Source organism: Zosterops lateralis (assembly GCF_965231275.1).
Source record: "Zosterops lateralis genome assembly, chromosome: 3".
Taxonomy (NCBI): domain Eukaryota; kingdom Metazoa; phylum Chordata; class Aves; order Passeriformes; family Zosteropidae; genus Zosterops; species Zosterops lateralis.
Window position 1 is genome coordinate 95,313,883 of NC_139764.1, and position 24,072 is coordinate 95,337,954.

Here is a 24,072-nt window from a genome sequence, read left to right on the forward strand (position 1 = left end):
ATATAAAAAGCAGCATTTGAAAACGAATTCCATTCTGGCTTAGAGCATGATTATTTCTAATACTGCTACAGGTTTAGTTTGTTATGAATGATCATAACATAAGGCAGTTTTCACAATAAGGGAAAGCAAAGCTTTGTCTATAGGAGTAGAACAGAACATGTCTGCCAGCTCAAAATCTCTCTACAAGCACAATAAAAATGTCTCCTCTGCACTGCATCTGTCTGCTCAGCCATCTAGTGGTCTCCTGTAAGCGGCACTCTTTTCTGCTTGTTCATGCTAAATACTTATTTTTGTAGAGCTATAAGAGCCAAAACTTTAAAGTTAAAAGTGAAATCTCCTAAATTGTTAACGAATGTTAATAGTGCACTGGTTTTTTCCTAATATGGAAAGTTTAATGACAAAAGCTTTTATTTGTATCTGTATGTCCATTTTATAATATATTGAGGCTCTATGAACATACAGAACATCAGTCACTCTGCAAGACTGTTATGCACATTTTAAGTCACCTATACTGGAGGCTTTGTTCATTTCAAATGTAATATGCATTCACTTAAGAACTGCAGTGTCACAGACAGGCAAGAAATTGTAACATACAGCACCACAGATTTCTCTGCACAAGAGAAATCTTACAAGCTTAGGTCCCATTCATGACTTCTAAATGAAAATGCAGAGTTAAATCTTAGTCCTTTTGCCAAATGTATAAACCATACTGTACTTTGCAAAAAAACCAATACCCAAACAGTAGTGAAGTTAATACCACTTGAGCAATTCAAATGTCTTTTATAATTATAATAAGAGACAAATAAAGGAGTAAATGGTATCTGTATCATTAGTTTATAAAAGCATCATGATTTACTTGTGAGTAATTTGTATCTTTCTTTTTTTTCATCCCTGCTTTAGTAGAGCTGCCAGATTATGTTAATTTTGAGGGAAAAAAAGGCAAGATGTACTAAAGCTTTTCTCTTAATCAGGGCCACAGAGCAAGTACAGTTAAGAGAAATTTCATCAACAAACAGATTTACTTATTTTTACCCTTGCACAGAGATCCTGAGGCTTAGTGGAGAGGTTCTGAGGCATCTCCCTGCAGCGGGTGGAGAGATTCAGAATAGCAGTAGCAGCCATGTGTGCTGCCTCCATGTCATGAGTATAGTCAAAGCTGCTCTTGCTGCAGGTACTGCTGGCACTGCTGCCTCCACCACAACTCATATTGCTGCTGCTGCTAGGGGCATAACTGCTTGTTGTGCTGCTGGTTGGACTTGAATTCTTACAGTAGCGTTTAGCTGTGGGAAGAAATATGACAAGGATGACTCAAAAGAAGGAGCATTCTGCATAAGTGAAGAGGAAAACAAACTGCTGGAGGTGAAATTTATAATGAGGAACAGTAACCAATGCCAAAAAAAAAGCCCGCAATAAGAATGATGGCTGTATTTCTTGATTTCTGTCTGTGAGTTATATATGCTACATGTGTGAGATCATATGAAATAACCTCCTGAAAAAATCTGCATGACATGATCATGAATTGTTCTGACAAACAGGCTGGATTTATAAAACAATAAAAACACAGAAACACTGCTTTTACCCCACATATATAGTCAGACAGAAGGTACAATCTGCTCAGCTCATTCATTATTATTAATGACGGGCAATGTAACACTATGGGACCTTCCCTTATTTACAAGAGGAGCTGTTAGTTTAAGGCCTAGAACTCCCCAGAGTAACTGGACGGCTGATAAGCTTGGCCTCTGAGCCACAGCACCACCCATATGTCCTCAAACACCTCATGCTTCCTAAAAGCTTTATTTCCTCCTATACCACAGGCAAATATTATGGCAGAAATAATATGGCACTTGCACAGGGGCAGAAGCAATGGCTGTTTAAATGGCAACAGGAACAAGTGAAAAATCCCCCGCTCCCCCTTCAAACAACCTGAGCACCTACTACTCTTCATAAAGCCAACAGGACGAAAGACAGCCCTCCCTGCTCCCACTGCAGGCCAGATGTGCTCTGACTGACACAAGGCACAAGTGGTCACAGAAGAGCCAAAGCACTGACAGTGCTCATGTCCAGCCTATCTAAACATGAGGCAGCACTGTTGCTGCTTTTAAATAATGCTTCTTGCAGCCAAAGGTATTACAGCAGTAAGGGAAAGCAGCCCTGTTAGCCCACTTATTTCTCCAACCCTCTTCCCAGATGAGCTGTTTTAAAAGTGTTTATAAAAATGCAAGAAAGTGTGAGCTCGTATCCAAAATGTAGAAGTTTATGTATTTTCAGAAAAAAATAAAAGTCAAGGTCAGAGGATACATCCATGCATATTACAGCAACTACTTCCCCTTAAGATGGAAATGTATACTGCAGAGATCATACCTTATAGCACAGTGTAACAATAACCAACTAGCATGCTGATTAGAGAGCAATACAAAAAAGGTCAGGCCCTAGACAGAGCTCTTCCGTGATGGGCTCCATTTAAATGCCAGGCTCCTCAGTTGTATTTGTCTGAACAGACATACATACAATAATCTGCTCCCATGAGCACAGCCCATTTGTGAACCATGGGCTGCTTTGGTAGGCAGGCAGGGTTCAAAAGAAGAATATGAAAGCAAAATGTCTCTGCTAGAGCTTATGTCATCTTCCTTTCTCTAAAAAACTGAAAAAAACATGGCATTACTTTTACTGCAAAGGAAATAGTGTTTCACTTAAATCATAACAGATGGAATTTTCTCAGGAAAGCCACATAATGCACAGGGTGTGATTTTTTTTTAAGTGAAGTGAATGCTAAACATTCATCACATTTTTTTTGTTTTGAACACAGAGTAGCACTACACTAGCAGGCTATCCACTAATAATAAAGTTGTGAACTGTTCCTTGAGAGTTTCATTATTAATATAGTAGTCAGTGGTGGTCATTAAAAATCTAGCATTTATCCATTGTTACTTTGTTACAGTATCCAAGACACACAAGAATTTTTCTATACTTAAGGAAGCAAATAATTGAATAATTCAGTTTCTACTGTGTTATGCTAACACAGCAAGCACCCTGTACCACTGAACTTGTCAAATTAGAAGTATCTTTCAAAAATCATAGGAACAAATAAGAATTTTGTCATTTTCAGAATATGTTAGTCTTGTTATGGCAGGTCACATTTAGACAGACATAAGAGACATATTACATGGGAAATTATATATATGTATATATATGAGAATGTGTGTTAAAGTGAGGGAAGGAAAGAGTCAGCTTTTATACATAGGACTAACCATCAGAAACTCATGCAGACTCTGATACGGACTCCTCTGTGGCCTTGGTCAAACTACATTATCCCTTGAATTCATTTTTTCTATAAACAGAAAGTTGCTTCTAAAATTTAGTTGTGTTGTGATTCACTTGTAAAACACTTTGCAGATGTAAAGTGCTATAAGCATGCTACACAATTATTAGCTTTCAGATTACCAATAATTTAAGCAAAACTTACTTAGAGAGAAATGGCCATGGTTATCTTAACTTTACTGCAGCTGTACATTTGAAGATAAGTCACATAACCCAGACTGTTCATTTCACATTAGCTTTTCAGGAGAAACAAAGATCACCAATTTATAATTAATCAAATCAATTTGTTCACTAACGAAAGGAAAGCTGCACTGTTTCAATACCAGACTGATGTGCTTGATACAATGCCCACCCCTGTGGCACCAGGTTTACAAAGCTCTGCAGTCCACCTATGCTTTGTAATCCAGAGTGGAACCAAATGTGAAGAACACCTTCCCCATTAAAAACAGACACAGGTCTAACCAGCTGCATACCCAAACTGGGCTTCCATCAGATATGCTGGGGGCGGAGGGGCGGGGGGGTGGAGGGTGGAGAGGGGCTGATTACAAAGAACCTCTCAAAGTCTAAAGGCTTCTCTTACTAAGTAAAAATGGGGGAATGGGAGTGATCCCAAACAGAAAAAGACAAAAGGAAGGTATTTGGAGGGGAATTCAGTTCTGCCCAGGCACCTTCATCCCCAGTATGGTCTAAATACTGAATGTTTTAGTAAATTAATTACAGTTTCAACACTTTTTCTGACTTGCACAATAAAAGATTAATCTCACCTAATTTCAGCTAGCTGACCTAGTCATTATAGGCTTCCTATACAGGCAGTGGAAAAAATAGGAACTTTCAGTCCATGATTCACTTGACCAATTTTAAATAAGCACTTCAGGAAAAGATCAACCGAATCAGAGAATTATCTACTCTTCTTGAATCTGGAAGGGGTGCCAAACTCACCTGTTGGTGACATTATAAAACTCTGGATGTGGCCAGATGAATCCCACTCATAACCTTTTTTCAGTGTTTTGACAGAACGACCCATGCCTATTGGTGTGATGACAACAATTCCTGCTGTCACCCAAGCAACTGGAAATGTTGCCTCACTGCTTCTTGCTGTGTCCAGCTTTACTTATCTTTACTGCTGTATACCATAAGCCCAGCATTCAATACACTATGCAACTAGTTTCAAAGGAAAAACAAGCCCCAAAATAAAAAGAGTTCTCAAGAATTATGAGATCAATCTACCCAACAATCCAAAGTATACATTTTCTGTTTGTTCTATAGTAAACCATACGGTAAAAAATATCAAGGAAACAATTCAAAGGAGCTATTTATGTTCATGTCACTCCCAACTGTGCACTTACTGAAGATATAATCCTTTTCTCTGATGATGAAAATACTGTACTAGCTGACAATTAAAAAAGAATTGAGATGTGAAGCTACTGATTTTTCATTTCCTTAAGACTACTTCTCTCAGACAGTCAGAACTAAAGCACTGTTTACCTGCACATTCCCTCCAGAGCTTTAGACGTACTTTTGGGTTTTTCAGGGTGACTTTTCAGAAGTCTGAATCTGCTGTTATATAAACATGCTTTACTGACATACATGATAGGTGTGCTCTCTGGACTTCCATAAAGTCTTTAGTAGCAATAATAATTTTTTAATATACAAATAAAAAATTATCTAAAAATACTGTGAAGTTTTTTGAAGTGGCTCTTTTAAGTGAAGAGTCTCTTCCTGAAATCTCCTTCATATTCAGTTATTTACAATAACTGTCAGCAGAATCCTTGCTCCATTGAAAGTCAATGCCAAAATGTTTTAACAATTTCAGTGTGCCCAGGACTTGGCTTCATCATTCTAAGAATTCAACTGATTTTCCTGAGCCAATTTAAGCCAAATATGTTGGAGTACTTCTGAAATTCCAGAGAGATGTAAATCCTAGAGGTTTCATGAAAATCACTAACAGGGAAAAGAAAAACGCAAACCAGGGGGAACAAGTTGGCAGGTCTGTCCAAACAGCTCACACATCACTTGGAACCAGGTGTAGTGTGCACTGCCTGCAGCAGAGCCAGGACCATGGAACAAAGCCACACAGCAGCCTTTGTCTGGCAACCGACTCACTTCAGCTTTAACGGGCTTCCCTTGCTCTGAGAGCACAAGAGCCCCCTACACCTGCTATACCAGCATGAGGCACATGTATGCAGCGTCCCTCAGTCCCCTCTGGCTCACATTACTGAGCAGTGCAACAGTCTAAAGCCAAGAAAAATTCCTATTTATATCAAAGGAAGGTGAGTGTGCATAAAGACAGTGACCTGTATCAACAAAGTCTTTTATTGTTTAAGGCCACTGTAAACTTGTGCTTAATATTACATGTATTTTCAAATTTGGTGATTTGGGGGAAAAAGTGAAGTTTGTCATTATATATGGAAAAAGGGGCCTTAAATGAGAAAAATATATATCAGTTATATGATATACATCAGTAATTGATCTGAAAATAAGCTTTTTCACAGTGATGCTTTCCTTTCTGCAAGAGTAGACAGAATATATATAAAATATTTAATACCTAATTTACCTTATACTAATGTATACTCATTACCTTCCTAACCACAGTTACAATTAATGCTTTACTTTTAATTCTGTTCAGGCCCTTATTCTTATACAGACAAATAAGATGAAGGTATGAGGAGAAAAAAAGCTCTTTTACTAAAAATAGGTTTGTTCCCTTTGACAACCCTCTTCCTTTCTGCTATAGTGTAAGAATATGTCTGTTAATTCTACGAGAAAGGAAAATATACAAAATATCAAACACATGAAGGCAAGAACTGTAGTAATTTTCTCCTTCTTCACTTAGCTACCTTTAAATGTCAGTCTGTGTTCAGGCAATAGCTAAATTGTTCTGTATAGTATGTTTTGTTCTGTTTTCTTAAACAAAAAATGTGACACCTGCCTGAAATTTCTTATAGTAGCTACCGCGTAGTATCAAATATTTCAACAAAAAATAAACTGCTAGTGTTCAAAAGAAAAAAAAAATGGCATGGTTTAGTTCCCTATATAGATTACATATGCATGCATATATATACACATATATAATATATATGCATACATAAATGTATTGTTCTGAAAAATTCTGGATGTCTTCAAAAGCTACAATCCTTCTTTATCCTGTAGTTAATTTTTCTCCCCTAATAAAAAAACCCTTGCCTGACTGATCCCCATCCATTGCCTTCTCCTGAACTGATGCTAATATCTACCTTCTCCTAAACATGTTAAGTATGGTGGGTTTTCCAGACAATTCAACCAGTGTATCTGTGAGGACAAAATAAGCAAAAATGCCTCTTTAAGTATGTTGCAGTGATTTCCTAAGTGCAAGGAGGCCCAGGTTTTCTACTTCCATATCCCCACAAAGCAAGTATGTTATCTTTCTGGGTTACCTGAACTGCTGCATGGAAGCAAGAATCCTAACGTGACCCTTGAGGCCAGGTCTCCCAGACAGTAACATAAGAACATTATCTCTGCTACTTAGCTTTTATTGCCATCTCAATACAGCCCAGGAGCTTAATAGCTGAAGATGCCTTTTAACAGTGCAACAATCCTGAAGCAAGCACCGTATAAAACAACACTTCTTTTAAAAGGCCTTTAAAATAACTTACATATGATAGCATTCCTCATAATACTGTATGAACATGAAAACATGTCTTATTTGTATGATGTTTACATATACAACAACATGATTAACTGCAAACTTGTCTCTCATGTATAAGAGTGTGCACCTCCTACCATCATATCCTTTGGGGGATATATCCCTGGATTGCACCTTGGGAGCTATGGCTCTCTTGCCATAGGCATGGTTGTCATAACTGTTATATTCAAACGAAGTCTTAGAGTATTTCTCTAGTTCCTTGGCCAAGTTGGAGCGGGGTGTGGTGGTGGGGACATTGTTTCTGTAGCCATACTGAGGGATCTCCAATTGCTTAACAAAGCACATGGGCCTAGAAATTAAAGATATGTACAGTTTGTTAGATGCAGTTCAGTTTACTATGTTTGTGCATAATTTATAGTTCAGATTAGAAAATCTTAGTTATTTCTTGTACTCAAGAGACAGCAATATATTATTGCATTTCCTTAGTTTGGTTATTTTCAGCAGACAAACAATGTTTATTTCCTTGAATAAAGCCTAGACAAAATTAATTCTAATACCACTAAATGTATCCTACTGCTAAAAGTATTTTAAAATTCTGTTTTAAAATACTTCAGGGTTTCCCTTTCCCTATGTAATTGCATCTCATAGCAAACATTTTTTGTTTTGGAAGGTGAATTAAAGAGGGGCAAGCAGACTGACAGAAGAAGTTTGGACAAATTCTTTAAATATCAAAAAGAGAAGGTAGATCTGGAAGCTCCACCTAACATATGGAGTTTCCTCAAAATTTCTTCCAACAGAGTTGTATGCTGGTTTCCTCTGTGCTTTCAAAAGTAACTATTCCTGTTTCATCCTTCAATACAATACATCCTTCAATACAAATCCATGTTCATCTTGAGAAGAGTCTCAGAAGCTCTGTTGACTCTGAGCTGCTGCCTTGCAGGTCCTGCTCATCCTTAAACGCAAGGTTCTGGCAGGAGCTGTGCCTCCTGACACACAGATGCACACCTCAAGGAAGGTCCTGATAATGAATACAAAATAAAACTGTTTCATTTAAATATCTCTTTCATTTAGGATGAGAGAGGACAGTCAGAAGAAGCTCTGATTGATGCTACTTGGCCATTTGAGAAACTTGTGAAATCTCAGTGAAAGAATGCTGCACTGAACTCCACCATCACGCCATCTTCTGCATGTGGACACAGCTCAAAGCAGGCAAACCAAGGTCATATCCTGAAAATCCTACTGATATAAGGAAGTGTTACACAACTGGGTCGTAGGAAGCAACTGCTACACAATGCTGCATGTCTACCTGTTGCATTTAGCAGGAGGTGAGGATGATGAACAGCGCACCTGAGGTGCTTCTGCAGGAACCAAGAAGCATATAGCATTTTTTTTCTTCTTTTTTCTTCTATTTTTTTACTGCATTTCTAACCAGAGGAAACGGAAGGAACAATCATAGGAACATAAATTCAGCAAAGATCAGAAGCATCATCATGCTGACTAACAAAGTGAAATGTGATCAACAGTAAGAAATAGGTTTTGAATATTATACCATGTTTTTCTGAATTAATTTATTTTCATAGAATTTATTCAGGATATTTATGTAAAGCTCACCCAAAAAATCATATTAGTCATACTATTCCCTTTGATTTATGTATGCTCACTCCTTAAGACACTTCTTCCTCACAAAACACAGTGGGCTTATTTGCACAATGAGCTGATATGAATAATAGTTTGGCCCTGTTTCAAGATAATCTATATTTAGCAAAAAACCTGCAATTCAGATCCTGAACATTTGATGCAAATCCAAAATTTCACTGGAATACAAGTCCTATGAATTTGATTTATTTTTAAGCAAGAACTTTCAAATGCAGGTATGATGGAAACTGGGATGAAAACAAATATTCAAGATTTACTCTTAAAACATCTGTCTGCTCATCAATTGCCTGCATGCAAATATTATAAATAGCTGCCAAGTTCATCTTAAGTACTTCCATGACTTAAAGGTAAAAGGGAAGCAAGAGCAAGATGAAAGAATTATCTGAGTTTCCTATAAAACCTGAAACACAAGGCAGCCCACAAGTGAAGTTAAGATTGCAGAACAATTCTAGGGAGTTTGCCAGCAAACTGGATGCTGTTTTTGAGCAGTTGCCTTCTATGGCAACTGACTTCAATGGCTTCTCTGTAATAAGCAGTGGTAAAAGCTACTGCATTTTTGATCTGTCTGTTTCCATCAAGTGAGAAACTATTTTATTCCCTCAAAGAGTGAAGTTTTTTTTACTAATGGGATTTGAAGAACTCTTCTCTAAGAAACCTCTGTGGGATGTTGTATGCCAAGCTGTGCAAACTGAATTAGGGGCAGTTAAGATAAATCCATCAAAAGCAATCTGAGGAAGGAGAGCACAGTCAACAGGAATGACGAAAAGTCTTCTGTAGATGTGAGCCACAACTCTATGTTCCCAGCTTCATGGAAATGCTGTTTTTTGAAAAGACTATCAAGATTAGATGAACTTTAAAGAGAATATTCAAAGAATGGTGTTGATAATACAGTAGAGAATTTTAAGTAGCCAAATCAGTTCTTAAATCTAGAAGACAGCTAAAGACTAAGAAACCTATGGGATAAGTAGGAAATTCTGGGAACTAAAGCTGCAGCACTTCCTCCACACTCTTTGAGGCAGCTGGGAGGGATGTACCTACCCCAGCCCACAGATATTGCAGTATCCATGGAGAAATTCTGCAGCTTTTGGGGCATCATCAGCATAAGGCTGGTAAAATCATGCAGAAGTTTGATTGCTTTACATGCATCCTTCACACTTCAGCTCCTTAGAAGTATTTTTTCCACCCACATATCTCAAAAGAGGAGACAATAGCACAAAGCTGGATACAACTTCAGATAAATGCAGAATCCTTCATGGATGAAGAAAAGGAGTACAATCATATAAAATTGTTCAAGATCCTTTCTATATGAAAATTTAGGACAAGTTTTCTCTCTTTCTGTCCTTCCTGGCAGAGAACGGGGGGAACAGAGAAAAAGAACTAAGACTGATGTTATTTTGGAATCTAAACTATACCTGGTACTTTTCCAACTGTCCTGCCAAAAGGTGTACTACCAGTTTGGTAATGCACATAGGGCTTCTGGTTTAATTTAAACTGATATTTACTAGTAAAAGCCTGCTGAAAAAACCAAGACTTACCGGTAAATATTAGTTTATTCCCAAAAGATACCAACTTTTTTCACACTGTTCTTAGACTTTGCACTCCAGCAGTCATCTTTACACCAAACAATGCCTAAGACAAAAATGAGCTTTTCAGCTTTACATGTATTTGCCAAAATAATTACCAACCCTCCCCCATGAAAACTGAGTGGGAAAAATACACTGTGAGAATTGGATCCAGAAGCCCTAATTCTAACTCTTCTTTAAAGGAGATATATATGTATATACAATGTATATAAATATAAATTCTCAGAGTAGGTGAATGTGTGATGAATTCTGCATAAGAATAAGTATTATAGTGATTTCTAATACCTTAAAACCCGATCTGATGCCTGGTTTGATTTTGACACATCACAGTTCTGATGCTTCTCTTGAGCTTTAGCCAGTTTCTCTGCTGCAGCAATAGGACATCCAGAGAGGCTGCAATTACAGAAAGGAAATTTAATTGTCTTGTCCTGCATAGTTTCACATTATAGCACTGATCCAATTACTCCTTCTCCTCCTTAGCCAGCATCAGGAAGAATCTGAAGGAAAAGGGTTTCCAAAAATGTTTTGGTCATGTGTATTTTCTCTAGAATAGACTTCCTTTCTTCTGCTTTCAAAGTTGCATGGTAAATCTTACATCTGCTCTTCTTCTCTCACAGTACATGGGCAGATTATTCATGGATGTCAGCCAGAGAACATACCAGTAGGAGAGGAGAATATAAACTGGAAGGTACTGTGCAGCTGTGCTAGCAGACTTGTGACCTTTATGCATCTACAAATGTTGCCAATGAAATGGCTCTGGAAGACAATTAAATGACAACACCATATAGGCCAAATCTTGTGCTGCTTCACACCTCATTCAGCTCCATTAACTCCAATCTTTTTGCTAGGCATATAAATGAGAGCAAAATTTTGCCTTGGATTATTAAATCTATATGTCAACTGTTAGTGTTTGTTCTTGAATTTCAGTCACTAAATTATGCTTTCTAATAGTAGATGATGTAAAATCAAAAGCATTTCTGCACTGGAAATTCAATTAAATTTGTGAATGCTGAACTATTATTAAAGTGGCAATAATAAGCCTGATTCTCATGGAAAAGATTTAGAACTATGAAAAATAAATATATTGATGCCAGCAGATGGTGCTCTTAGTGAAGCTGTAAAATCCTGTGACCTGACAATGGAGGGGCTCCTTTCCTTGTCATAGCATATTGCATACTTATGTGACCGCAGCTCTCTGTGCTCTCCACAGGAAGAGAAATTAAAATGAAAGGCAAATCAGTGCATTCCCAGATGTTCCCTTCTTTACAGGAAATAAGCGGGAAAAAAAGAAAAAAACTGAAGTAGAGAAAAATGCCCCAAAAGCTGCAGAAAGAGGTGAGCACAGACTGCAGAGTGCTCCCCCTGCCCGCCCTCACTGCCCTAGTTCTGCAGAGGGCGAGGGAGCTCCGTGCAGCTCTGGAGCTGTGCCAGGGGGCAGCTGCGCTCCACTGACGTGCTCCTCCTCAGACACCTCAAATAGTCTAGTGGATATTCAACCAGAAGTGAATGCTGCTTCAAGCAGCAGTAATTCCCATAAAGCCTTCTCAGAGGTTTTTGCTGCATCTGCTGGCAGCATCACTGCAGAGAAGGGGTACCAGAGCTTACTGCAGAAAGGCTGGTACCCGTAAGAGTCTTCTGGGGGAAATGCAGCTGATATGAGGGGCTGTAGTAACCCAGAGCTTGATAAGACTGAATGTCCAGTACCTGTACCCCCTTAAGCCTTCATGCTACAATTAACAGTAAAAAGGAATTCAATAACAGGAATATTGCACATTCCTTTTACCTTCTTATCCACATTTTTTTTTAATTTATAAATTCTAAAGGAATAGACCAGATTTTATTATTGTTCTGTGGGAAAATAATCATATGTGGAACACTAAAGTAACATTTTCAAAATTCGTTTGACAGAATTTAATTGGCAATAGCATCCCTTCCCTAAGAATCTACTACTAACCTTACAAAACTATGGAAAAGCTGCTTTTTTCCTTGATTTTTTTTAATAGAATATTTACTTCTAATAATTCTGCCTTCTCATTTTTAAATGTAATGAGACATTCTTAATGTTTCATAAACAGCTAAGATTCTCATTCAGTTTTAGCTGAATAAGTACTTCAGGGTTGAGACTGTGGTCAGTAAGAAAGCTAACACCTGTGTATTTAAAATCCTGTTTCTCATGTATTAAAAAGCCCTCATAATTTAGGATTAGAGTAGACTTTTTCATGCACTAGAAAAAAATCTCTGAAGAGAGTGAAGCGTGCGAAGAACAACTCTGTCCTAGTCCTGATGATGTTGACAAAATCTTCTATCTCCCTATAACACACCCATGAGGAGGAGTCATACCACTTGTTTTGTACCACTGCTATTCAGCAAATATCAACACAAAAAGAAAAAAAAAGTCCACTCAAAAAGCTAAGGATGCTTAAAATGTCTTCTGTGGATCAATTCATCCATACTACAGCAAATGCACACTCGTTCTCCTCAGAAAATACATGAATAAATGTTACTCTTTAAAATGGATAAAGCACACGAAGCACCATCTGTCAATCCTCAGAACAGAACAACGACACACACTCACTCCCCCCCACCAATGGACTGCTAGAAGGGCTGCAGTTCGGAGGCACTGTTCCCTCTAGATTGGTGTCCAGCGACGGCATCCTTACCTTCGGTGGGAATTCCTGTTGCTATTTACGTGGCCCCGGCCTGTGCAGCCTGGTGTAGGACACTTAAGAACATTTTCATGCATGGCAAGAACTTGACAAGGAGAGTAAGAGAAAACAGCAGAGTATGAAAACAAGAAAAAAAAATCAAATCCCAGTATATATGAAACCATTTTAAAACAAAGCAGGATTCATTAACAACCAGCATTCCTCAAAATACACGTGACAGACATAGCCAATAAAGCCTGAATGAGGAAAGTAAGTATTGTGACCCTATGCTCATTAACACAGGGCAACAGTGAAAGTTATGGAGGTTACAGAACCTATAAACAAATGCATCTCTGGTGCAACAGTGAAGCAGAAGACGCCCAACATCTTCTTCATACAAAACCACTGAGCAAAGATCAGCTCAATAGTAAAGGGTGAGCTAGCAACCATACAAAACAAAATTACAGGCTGGGAAAATTCTTTCAGAAAATGTATGTATTCTTAATACATAGCTTTATAAATGTAGTATCAAACTCATGAGCTGAAATCTGCTCTCAAGTTATACTGGTGGAACACTGATTATTTGAAACACACCTCAGTACAACCCTGAACAGAATTTAACCCTAACTATAAGGCAGCCCAGTTGAGCTAGGGGCCAGTTCTGCTCACTTCCACATCGATATATCATTCATATCTATATGGCAGGCAGAATGGATCCTTCAGCTCTCACTTGTATTCTCTACACATGTGATTTTTAATTTTTTTTTTTATTTTCAAAATACTAAGAACCAAAATTAAACACTTAAAAATTGAGAGATGGCAGAAAAAAAAAAAAAAAAAGTAAAAAATAAACAAGTGGTACAAGCTTAAGCAAGTAAACTGATTTACATCTGCATCCACTGCAAGCTGGATGGAAAACTTACTCCAAAGCTGCTCAGAGCGGTACCCCTCTATATCATAAAGCTCATGCTATGAAGGGGCAAATTATCAAGAACTTTTTGGAACACTGAAGAGTTTTTTATGACATGAGGCACAGCTGTATCCATGTCTCAGAGCTGGATGGCAGTGCATCACTCAATGGAAAAAGACCATCCAGCCCTTGTGAAGTTCTCATTTTCTCACACAAGAAGTGGTCTGGAAGCCAGTATTTAGTTCTCACTCAAAAAAAAAAAAAAAAAAAAAAAAAAAAAATCTAATAAAATCAATAGATACCTTGACTGAGTAAAGAACTGAATAAAAGCTGTTCAGAGACTTGAGAATTAAACCATGTATACTCATTACACAATAACCATTATCATCATCATCATCACCCCATCATCAGTGTGATAAAATGTGTATAGATGCAAAAGCTTCACTCTGAAATTCCTAATATTTAAAGCTGTTCTTGAAACATGCTTCACAAGGCCAACATCACAGGAAAAAAAAAGATGAGCTCACCTTTGTCATTTTAGTAGGTACAAGAGCATGCAAACAGTTTAAAGCTATATTCTTCTTTGATTTACAAAGTCTTCTAAAGAGCTTTTTATTTACCATTTGAAAAAATGATAGAACTTTGAGCAACTAAATAAATATTTGTGTTTCAGAAAATTACAGGGTCTTGGAAAGCAGAGAAATTACTTTATTTGTTGTACTGTATTCAGAGACCAACCAAACTACAGCGAAGTTCCCTAAAGCACTTCCTCATCACTTAACTTCTGGAAGAAGCCACTGTACCATGGAAGAGGAGACTTTTTATGTCTGCCGCTCTTGCACTGCTGATCTATTTTCCTGTCCATCAGAATCTACTTTCCTTTGGAAACTGGGGACCACTTTAGTTCTGACTGTCTTTATAACATTTCCTTAAGGCTGTTGCAAATTCATTGAGATTAAGTCTGTAAGTGCTGATGGACAGTGAGGATTTTAGGTCCAAATGGAATGGAATCCATAACTCCATTTTAAAACTAGTGTGAAAGAGAATTGGATCTTAGCTAGACACCTCCTGATGAAAACAAGCACAGAGTAATTAGCTCCTACAGAACTATGCTGATTTCACCAGTCAAGGAGGTGACTTCCAGAAATGAAGCCCCCCTGCCTTTAGGTGGGTGTCTATGAGCTCATATGGGTGAACTTCCTATGCAGCGAATTTGCTGACATGGCAGGAAGTTCCACCCATGCGACTGACAGGGGCTGTTTGCTCAAAATCCTGAGTTCTGTAACTAAGTAAACAGCCAAATCATTATTTTTTAAAATATGCACTAGTTTAATATAAATTATGTTTCAGACACAACAATAACAAAGGAAAGGGGTTGCAAGTTTTTCAGGAATAGTTATTCCTGTACAAGACAATAAGGACATTTGATGTGACATTAGCACGGAGAAGCAAAAGCAGTGCGCATCTTCTGGAAACCTTTTTCTCTGTTGACGAAATATGTCTATTAAAAAATAACCTAGGATTCTCAAAATCAAAGAATACAGCTTTAAAAGTTGTTCTTTTAGTGTAAAGTTAGTAAAGAATGGAAAAGATGGAATAAAGGAAAAGGTATAACACAGAACAGTTGACTAAGTTGAGACAAACCATACTGAAAAATTAAATTAATTTTTTAAATAAAATATTTAAAAAGCATGCTAGAAAAGATTTTTGTAGTTTTATCCCCAGTTTCCATGAAAGAATGTTAACTTACTTTCTGGAGGGACCCTATCTTTGTGTGGGCATCCTGACAAACTGCGGTGATGGGGGTAAAGCCCCGTTACATGGCCAGTTCCATCACACCCAGGGGTAGGACATTTGCTCTCTTTCTTTTCTGTTCTTGAGGGATCTATAATTTACAACAAATGTGTCAAGTGAATGAGTCTTTTCACATTTCTGTAAGAAGGTTCATTTAATCATGTCATTTACTCTTTGGTAAATGTTATTATGAAAACTGGAAAAAAAAAAAGCCCTTCTACTTCTTATCACAGTTCTCTCACTTTTATCCTGTTATCTTCTTCTCAGACTGCAGGCTCCCATGATCACGGCAATATCCATTCACAATGATTGGAAAATGACCTTTTTATAGCAAAGTTGTACCATTGTCAATCAATGTTCTGCTGGCAAGCATTAGCTCAAGGGTGCAAGGTCATTTGGAAACTGTTTAGTTGGAGTTTCCCTTCTTTATATTCTTATTTGCCTCATGTATTAAGGTCTGCAAATGTACTGTCATAGCAGCTCAATGTCCTGAGAGTAGCAAACCCAGCTCTTCAGCAAAACAATTCCACAAAAATCCCTTTTCCAAGGCTCAATGAGGAAATGACTCTGGTTTTCTTTAAATTCCTTATGAAGTGGTAAAATTACATAAATATTCCTTTCTCTTCAATAAATTATGGCGGAATAAACATTGTAATCAGAATTACTGAAAGTATCGCTTGCGCTGTAAATCTGTGCCATTACCAACATGCATATGGAACATTTGAATATTCATATGCTTGAAAGGTTAATGACCTTTTTTAATGTTGTTGGATCTTCCAACTACAAATCAAAGAAAAGTATAACTAGACTTTTTTCCAAAAAATAGTTTTCTGCCAATAATGTAATGGAATACTGGTGACATTAATCTTGATTTAGAACTTTCTCATGTAACTTCATCTGCTTATTTCCTTTAAGAGAACATCTGTAGAACATCTATTCTTCCAGACAAACACATAATACAAATTACATCTTATCATCCTGACCACAATTGACAGGCTTTGCACATTTTCAACAATAATGTCCATATCAGTATTAAAGGGATAAAATTCAGGATACTTGAACTGCTACAATTTTGGCTCAAGATCACCATCATCTTTTTTAGTCCATCATTCCTTTCAATATCCAATCTGAACTATCCTAATTTAATAATTTTATGTTACTCTAGTAATTTCTCTGCTTCAGTATTTATGCCTTCATTTCCATAAAATAAGATTTTGCTACTTGTTTTCCACTAAGCCTTTTTCACATTAAATTCCATCCCAGCTTCAACAAAACGAACCCTCAGTACAAAAGGGGGAAATTTCAGTACTTGTAGAACTTCACAAACAACCCATTCTTTTAATCACGAATCAATACAATCCAGTTTACATTCTGTTTTGGACTTATCTTTCCCTGATTTCCTTCTGGTAGGTTTATATGTACTTTTGCTTTTCAAATTCTTCCAAAACAGCTTCATTTCACAGAAAACCTTTAGCTCATTGTTATGACTCTCCATGTCTTAAATCCATTCTTAAAATATAATATCATACTTAAACCTTGTATTTTGCAAATGGAATCCCTAATTATGAAAGTTTTATTTTACTTAACCTGCATGTGGACTGTAGAACACAGTTCTTTGTTCCATGCTCTTTAACAACAAATAAACATATAAATATATCTCCAATGTGCTCTACAGTTATCACAACACTCCTGGAAAGACCATAATCTCATACATCAGCAAATTGAAGAAAGAGATCAAGAAGTTAAACCCAAGGCCACAGAAGGAGCATATGTCAGAGGAGGGATCTGAATTCCTGCCAGATAGGCCTGTGCTGAGACCACTAGAACAGCAAGCCCACAGCTACATACATACACAACTCTAAGCAACTCATCAAGTCAAGTACTTCAGGATGTGTAAAAGTATTAGATAAGTGAACAGATAATGTAAATGAAATATAAATTATGTAAATATAACAATATTCAAGGACTGCAAAAAATGTAGATGATTAATAGACCATAATGGCTTTTTATAGACTTTAAACTAGAGGAACTTTAGCTACTCAACATTGTTAGAACTCCACCAAAGTCAGTGAAGGTATTGTAATTTAGAGCAGCTGAGGATCTAGACACTTGCATCCTACAGCGTCAAGCAAATCCTGCTCTGTATTCAAGTCTACATCATAAAGTTATAGCACATATCAGATCCTTAAGAGCCTTTATGGTCTAATGAGTCAGAAAAGATGCTGTATACTACTCTTAATGATTTCAAAACTTGCATAAAATTGCACTTGCACAATTTCCCATTGCTTTTAATGGAAGACATTTGAGTAAACTTTTCACAGCTTTATACAAAGCACTGGATACTGTTTTGTAAATCCTCTTCTGCTAATTGGGAGAAATATTGCAGTTCTACTGAACTGTGCAACCTTTTCTCGCTCCTTGCCACTATGGAAGTATTTCCTGAGTGAAGGTCATCAAAGGACTTTAAAAAGTTTCAAAATGCATAAATTTCAGAAGAAAACCTGTTTAGAAAGCTTAAAATGGCAGGGGGGAAATGGTGAGTGGTCATTTAAGGGTTGTTTCAGTGATCTTTGAAACCAAGAGGTAGTTTTCACTGCAAACCTGTGTTCCCAAGAAAGTTCCCACCTAACCATATCATGCATCTCTGTAGGTGTCTCTTCCAGCAATATTTGGAAGATAACATACGACTGGAGAACAAATGATATAAGCAACTGTCTTACTTAAAGCTTCCTCTCTCAACAACTACCAGAATGTTTCCCACAGGTTTGTTTGGTTTGGTTTGGTTTTTTGGTTGTTGTGGGGTTTTTGTTTGTTTGTTTGTTTGTTTTGGTCTTTTTTATATAAGAGATTTTTAATTTTTTTTTTCATTAAAAAGGTGAAGAATGATCTACTCCACAAAGTTTCATGGTCCAAACTCCCGCAGTATTTAGTTCCTGGTCGAGCTTTGGACCTATTATCAATTCAATCTGCAGCTCCCAAGAAATAGGATAGTTCAAAGAAGCTATAGAATTTACCAAAATAGGATATCCATATATTTCTCACCATCAGAAATTATATAGGCTTTTTGGAGACAGCAGGCCTATAGGCAAAAATGTTTTCCCTGAAAAGGCTGGACAATAGCAGAATTTAAAAACTGTTCAAAAAGTAATTTTTGTTTGCCATGTTTTCTGTGTTTTTAGAGACATGTACTCACAGGGAAATGTATCCAAAATAGGTCATATGTGAACAACATTTAGCACAACATCCACATGGCCATACAGTAATATGCTAACTAAATAAAGTTGTCTTCCCCAAATGCCCAAAGTTACTACAGCATACACTGGACTATATATCTGTAGTTAGAACAAACAAAACTTCACTAAAATACATTGCAGCAGTGTTTGACATCAGTAATTTACATGCTTTTCCAAAAGACTGATCATTACTTTTGTTTAAGATTTGTGAAAAATTATTGAAACTTTCTTGGATCAAGATGTTTTCTGCCTATATGAATGTCACAGGCAGATTACTTTTTCAAAACAGGGATTTTTTTAAAAAGAGAAAAATGCCCACCATCTCAATTGTAGAAAGCAAACCAAATATTTTTACAACAAATATAAGGTAGACCTAGTCCCTGTTTAGCATCTCTCAAGAAATACCACGTCCTCAACTTCCACTAAAGTCAATGGGAATCAGGGGTGTTCAATGAATCTCAGGAGGTATTGAACACTTAATACAACATGGCCCTACATGTACAGATGTAAACACATTAAAGAGGGGTGTCATAATATAAACACACCATCACCATGATAATCCTGCAAATTAAAAGGCATTCCAAAGGTAACCTTTAGTCTGTTGGGTTTGTTTTTTTTTTTTTTTTTTTTGGTTGGTTGGTTTAGTTTTTAATCAGGGTTTTTTTTGTTGTTTTTCTTGTATTGAATTATGGTCAAGGCAGCACCTTAACTGTTTCCACAATGGAATGAAACCAGTGAAGTGGAATGCACATAAGAAAGAAATTGCTATTGATCTCAGCCCAGGCCACACCATGCCTTGCATAGCAAATGGTTTCCATTACCTTACTATCTTAAGATAATTAATGTGCAGTCACTGCCCCTATCTTATGTTATCGGTCATTTTGATACTGTTCAATTTCTATCAGGCAATTCTACATTTTAGATGGGAGAGGCTTCATCAATATCTGTCATTTGATGATAATTTTATAAGTCACGATGCCACCTACCCAATCCAATCTGTAATATATGCACGTCATAGCTGATTGACTATCTGCTACTTAAACCCCCCTCTTCAATATAGTTTGCAACACAATTCTCTTTTTTAATTATTACTATAAAATATATTAAAACCTTGAGAAAAATCTTTGCCTCTTTCAACATGATCTCTTGTTTTGTTTCCCTGAGAAATTACTTTTTTAATTTAGCCAATGATATACTGTAAATATTTCTAACACTGCAGAATGAATTCTTTTATTTTATAATCATAGCATGATGCTACTTTACAATCATGTCATACTACAATTTTAATAGTTTCCCATTATGTGGAATTAATAACTTCATTTCAGAAATCTATGCAAAAACTTAACATGTTATCTCACACTTTCTCATGACATAACATACGGTATATAGAAATATTACCTTTACCATAATATGGCTTTTTGACATGGCCGTCACTTGGTTTAGGCTTCCTGTCATCTCCAGAAAGGTGTCTTGGAGACTGTTCCTCAAATGATCTCATATTATCCCTCCTTCCAGCTTCCACTGCCATTTTTTCTCTCATGGCTTTTGCTCTCTCAGTTTCCAAAGCAATTGCTTTCTCAAGCAGGGTTAAGTTACCTTTTGTCATATCAAATACTTCTTCAGACCTATCTGAAGTAATAGAGGTGGTATCATCGTCTCTTTCATGACAACCATCCTCCTTGGCACAGCTAGAAAAAGTCCTAGATCTGGGGCTCAACTGTTCTTCAAGCCTCATTAGGTTCATCATATCAGAGTAATTCCGGTCTGGTGTTCTTCCTTGGAAGTCATCTTCTTGCCTGACATGCTGACGAGTGTTCATGTTTTGCTGTTGATTTCTTTCCTGTGGGTTTGTCTCACTGAGTTTCCTAGCCAGATCAAAACACTGGTTCCTTAAGCACTCCAAACTGCTGAGACACACCTCTTCATCACTCTCCTCCACTATTTTTTCTGTAAGTCCATTGTTCACAGGCTTCCCTAGCATTACAAAGTTCATATTCCTATTGTCTTGCTGTGAAGTATTGTCTGCATAATTTCTGTCATTAATATTTTCTGAAAGCACTACACCATGTCCTTGTGCTAATAATTTAAGGGAGTCCACTGTTTCCCTAACAACATCACTGTCTAAATCTAAACTCAGCTCACTTTTCCGACCGATATTTTCATTTTTGTCACTATCATCTTCCAGACTATTAGATGTATTGCTGTTCATTTCTGATTCTGTCCTGGCTCTGTATGCTGCATCCTCTGCAATTTTGCCAAGATTTAACAATGACTTGGCCACCAGTTCATCGTAATTATCATACTCATCATTATTGTTATCGTCTTTTTCTGTGTCTTGCATTATTCGAGTATTGTGACAATTCATTTGATGGTCTTCTGCATAAAAAACAGAAACAAAGAAAGAAACAAAGAAAGAAAGAAAAAGGAAAAGAAAAGAAAAAAGTGGCTACAATTGGAACTGTTGTTGCAATCGCACGGACAGAAAACAAACTGCATGTAAAATATTGTTAATCATACAGCAATTTTAGAACACTATGGCTGACCCATTTGAACTGAATTCTCTTTAGTCCATAGGGCTATTTTTGTTTATTTGCTATTCACATGAATTTCCTTCCAGAACTGATAAGAAAAAGGCAATCAAAATGCTAATTACTACTACTGCTAAATATTAAGGCATAAATACTTATGTTTCTCCTTTCACTTCTGTATGCACAGTTTTATGGGATTTATTACAATCACATTATTCAGATGACATAATTGCCTATATTTCCAACTTTTCTCACTCCTGTATTTCCTGTAAATACGGTAGATGGCAAAGGAGTGAGTAGTACTGGATTTATTCTCTTACTGATGAATACCATTCAGCAAAAGAGTATACTCCAAGAAGGCAAATGTCACATTTTTAACACCATACACACCATTAACACTAGTTAACCAGTAGCTATACACAAAGATTAAAATGGCAATTTAATTAATGGATCCATCAGTACAATTGAAATCTCTCAGTTCAACTGTGGAGAAGTTATGAATTTTAAGAGTTGTTACATGAAAGGAGGATAGAAGGAATTATATGCACAATATTATTATAAGTAAATATGCTAGCCCAAATTTTATGGTCATATATTTAATGATAGGCCTGGTATTTACTGTTCTGTGTACTGGAACTGAATGGTGCAGAGTTACCACATTTTACCCAGCTTTTTCTAGTAATTGTTAGGGACAGATTACTAAGATGGAGCCAATGGAAGGCCCTGAGGAGGAGATTCACCTCACCTAACTTTAGACATGAGCAAGACAGACATCTACATCTACATCCATTGTTTGGTCCTCAGTCAGTAAGAGAAGCAGACACTTTATGGACACAGCCCACCCAATCTGGTTAAGATATCTTCTTGAGAATAAAACTAATGACCACTACAAGTGCCTGTTTCTCTTCATTGACAACAAAGGGACTCAGACTTGATGCCCACCTTAAAGATAGCCATACTCAATCAGATGAATATTATCCAGAGAGCATCTTCTGGTACCTCATCTTCACTCAGAAGTTATGTAATTTTTAGACCCAGTCTTAAAACACGCATTCATAATAATGGAGTAATGAACATTGCATAATTTATATTTTGGTCATCAGCTACCCAAGCTATATTTCAACATTTTCCAGCACCAGAAAAGAAAGCTCCTAGATCTGTCATTACAGTGACACACTAGGCCAGTTTTTCAGCTGGTGCAAACTGAAAGAAACCAGTAGAGCTAGGATAATTAACACCTGCTCAAGAGCTACTCCATGAACTTCTGATAGCATCTTTTCAGCTTAGATGTATTTTCAACACTAGTACACCTAAACATATAGCAATTTCTAAAGTGTGGCTCATAATTTGGGTTAAACAAACCAAAGTGGGAAATTTCAGGTAGTAGGTGGCTTGTGCACTAACATTTTGGTAATAGGAAACAGTGTTTGATAAAAAGTTTTTATGTCGGTAGCCAAGATAATAAATCAAGAGTTGTAAATACAAAGCTAAACAGCACAATAATTAGTATTTCAGCCAGAAGATAGTATTTCTTCTACACAGTGGTTAGGGATCCTGGGATGATAGTAGGCTGTAGTTAAGCAGCAGAACTGGTTGATGACTAGGCTATGTCTGGATAAAAACATGCTCTAATGGTAAAATATTATACCTTACATATTATCTGCTTGAATACAGAGGAAAGATAATTAATAAGGAAGATTGTATGGTATTTCTACATCACAAGATATTCCAAGCTAATAGCGGGTTATCTGTTTATCATAAAAGGTGGTTTTATTTTAGTTATCATCTTTTTCAAGATCATCATAATTCACATTTGTTTCAGTGCCATAAAAATTAAGGGTACCAGAGTATCAGGTTTTTAGTGTACAAGTAAGGACTGCCACATACACTTCCTATTTGAAAAATGTCCATCTTGAATAACTGAATAGAAGGCAATGAAGGATAAGTGGATGACTAGCCTGTGCTATTTGAAAAGCAAATACACTAATAATTTTCTAAAGTAAAATGCACAAAGAAGTCTCAAATTGATTTAAATATTAATAAAACCTGGTGCCAAGGAGATTGTTTCATAGAAACTGAGGCTTTTGTGGAATGCTTCTTGTAACTACACTGATGGGCAGTCAGATGCAGCAAAGGCACATTAAAGTAATTAAAGAAGCAATAAACTATAGGTCAAAAATTGCCAGTGCCTTCAAGTTTAGGATGAGGTATCAACAAACACTGGTGAAATCAGTCCAAATCTAGCTGTAATACAATATTGAAATGCAAAGTAGAAAAAAAAATATATTTCTTAAGTCATCCTGAGAACTGGTTAGGTATGCAGTGACTGTTCTAGGCCAACTTTTGAAATGTGAAAAGTTTCAGGGATTGTTTCTTAAAAGGATAGGGGGGGCAGGGATACTGTTGGTAAATGATCACCAAGAGGAGGAATATGTTGTACCTTGCCTCTACAAGTGGAAAAGTCATAATATGAATCATTTACTGTATGACAAAAGACATTTAAATTCCTTTTGAGTAGGTAAGCTGGGTGAAAACTGTAACTACAGTATTTTTTATTCTGTTTGTTTGGCTATATCCTTTTCTGGTGTCCCATCCATTCAGTCAGAAAATGAAGAAGGAAAAAGCAGTGGAAGAGAAGAAAGTGTAAAGCACTAATCTCAAATGAGAAAGATGGGAAAGCAAAATATTTAATTAAGTTTCATTTCTTATAATTTTAATTTTTGGTCTCTTTTTGCATCTCCTTTCTTTAACAACTATTTTACTCATGTCTCTTATCTCCA

General features: G+C 36.7%; 1 protein-coding gene across 1 annotated transcript in view; it reads right to left on the reverse strand.

Annotated features, from left to right (window-relative positions):
* The window catches only part of MYT1L (myelin transcription factor 1 like), a 295,677-nt gene that overhangs the window by 60,225 nt on the left and 211,380 nt on the right, over positions 1–24,072 (reverse strand). The window contains exons 7-12 of the mRNA XM_083857754.1: positions 20,163–21,140; positions 15,488–15,622; positions 12,843–12,933; positions 10,468–10,575; positions 7,081–7,292; positions 1,033–1,280 (exon numbers count right to left, since the gene is read on the reverse strand). Of these exons, the coding sequence (XP_083713880.1) occupies positions 1,033–1,280; positions 7,081–7,292; positions 10,468–10,575; positions 12,843–12,933; positions 15,488–15,622; positions 20,163–21,140 (1,772 nt within the window). The remainder of the gene's footprint in view (positions 1–1,032; positions 1,281–7,080; positions 7,293–10,467; positions 10,576–12,842; positions 12,934–15,487; positions 15,623–20,162; positions 21,141–24,072) is intronic.